The 1,835-nt window shown below is 47.5% G+C and overlaps 1 protein-coding gene across 1 annotated transcript; it reads right to left on the reverse strand.

Annotated features, from left to right (window-relative positions):
* Nucleotides 1-692: 692 nt before the first annotated feature.
* Nucleotides 693-1,485, reverse strand: LOC116853738 (proteoglycan 4-like; the record flags this gene model as incomplete). Its single annotated transcript, XM_032834917.1, has 1 exon — nucleotides 693-1,485. A coding segment is annotated over one exon (793 nt), but the record flags the coding sequence as incomplete, so codon positions are not given.
* Nucleotides 1,486-1,835: the final 350 nt, after the last annotated feature.

Raw genomic sequence — 1,835 nt, forward strand, 5'->3', positions numbered from 1 at the left:
GCCGTCTGAAAGTAGATTGGTTGCTGAGCGTAAAGCAAAATGGTGGTTTTTATACAAGAAAAATTTATATTTTGCATATCAAGCAAATTTATATAAAATTAAAAGAAAGTTGTAATATATGTGATAAATTTTATTTTATATTGCTTCGTTTATCTGAAAATTTGAAGTCATATATTTTACAAGAATTAATATAATACAATTTTGCGTGTTGGAATAACGTTGAAAAATTATGCACTAATTGTGGAATAAACTCCGCCACTGAAAAATTGATATAGTGAAAGCGAAAAATATTTTTATTTTCCCATTGCAATTATTTAAATTTATTAATACGAAAATATGTAAGATTACAAATTTGTATGAATGAAGAGCTATCTATAAGAAAGAGATACAAATAGAAGAAAATAAATATAAAATTATCAGTATAATTTTTTACTATAATAAAAATATAAAGGATAGATGTTATACAAACATAGTGTATGATAAATGTGGTTGCGTTAGTGTTGCTCATGTTATCTTAGCTGTATTCTATATCGCTCGCAGTGGGAAGGTGTACACATTAATTATACTCCGTTGCGGAAATAACATTTTATTCGGAGTACATAGGGTGTGTGTGTGTGTCTGTATGTAGGTATATTATTGTACGGTTGAGGCTCCTTTCCAGGGCGGGATCCTTGGCAGTCGTTTTGACCTACGAAAGGTCCCGCGTAATGCTGGCTTCTTCGGCGAGCCGGCGTGGGCTCGAAAATTCCCCGGCCGTGCGTGTTTGCGTGGAGACGCTGGTTGTCTGACGCCGCTGACTCGTGGATCAGGATTCTTCGGCGCTGTCGGGATCCTGATGACGCCTGGTGCGAGATTCGGCTTCCGTGGTGACGTCTGCGTGGCCCGGTGAACCTGGGCCGTGGACGACACCTTCTTTGGTGGAGACGCGTACCGGGGTGAGAGCGGACGTCGGGCTCTCACGTCCCACGTCGTGAGCTTCTCCAGTGGTGGTCGGGTGCACCTAACTGGCGGGAGGCACACGGGTAGAAGCCTCCATGGACGGATTGTTTCCGCTAGTGCTCCTCCTGGGCCCTCGTTCCGTATTGGCGCGAGTCGCCTGGGTGATACCCTGGTACGCGGTCGCTTCCGCGGAGACGGTGTGCTGGGTATCCGCGTTGGAGACGGCGTCGTTGGTAGAGAGGACCAGGAAGAAACCGGAGAGCCGAGCTGGAGTCCTACGGGTTCCCGATCATCCTCGTCTTCGCTGTCGCTCCCGAACAATTCGTAGTATTGTTTGCGGAGCTGTAATCGGGCGCTGTTTCCAGCCTCGCCCTGAGGCTGTCTCTTGGTGGGCTTCAGGATGCTGCCTCTAGGACTCGTGTGGCTTGCGAGTTTTCTCCTTAGAGGAGAGTTGGCTCTGGTTTGCCTTTTCTGCTCTGGTGATCTCTTAGATCGTACCTCGATGGAGGTCGAGAGCGGAGTCTGTTCTTCCGGCGTTTCCGTCCGCTATTTATACTCCCGTTCTTTAATTGTGTGGAGTATCGGTGCTTTACTTTTCTGCGAAAATCGCGAGGTTCGCGATTCCTCGAATTTATGTAGGTCCCGTGCTTCCGCGAATTTGTCGCGGGCTTGCGTTAACCGTTCTTCTCTTCTGAAGACTCGAGGCTCGCGATTCTCTGAATTCGTGCAGGTCCGCGCTTCCGCGAATTCTCGCGGGCTCGCATTGACTATTGCCCCTCTTCCGAAATCTCGAGGCTCGCGATTCTCCGAACTCGTGCAGGTCCGCGCTTCCGCGAATTCTCGCGGGCTCGCATTGACTATTGCCCCTCTTCCGAAATCTCGAGGCTCGCGATTCT

This window comes from Odontomachus brunneus, unplaced genomic scaffold (assembly GCF_010583005.1).
Source record: "Odontomachus brunneus isolate Ranch 3 - 2012 unplaced genomic scaffold, Obru_v1 Obru_scaffold_535, whole genome shotgun sequence".
Classification (NCBI taxonomy): Eukaryota; Metazoa; Arthropoda; class Insecta; order Hymenoptera; family Formicidae; genus Odontomachus; species Odontomachus brunneus.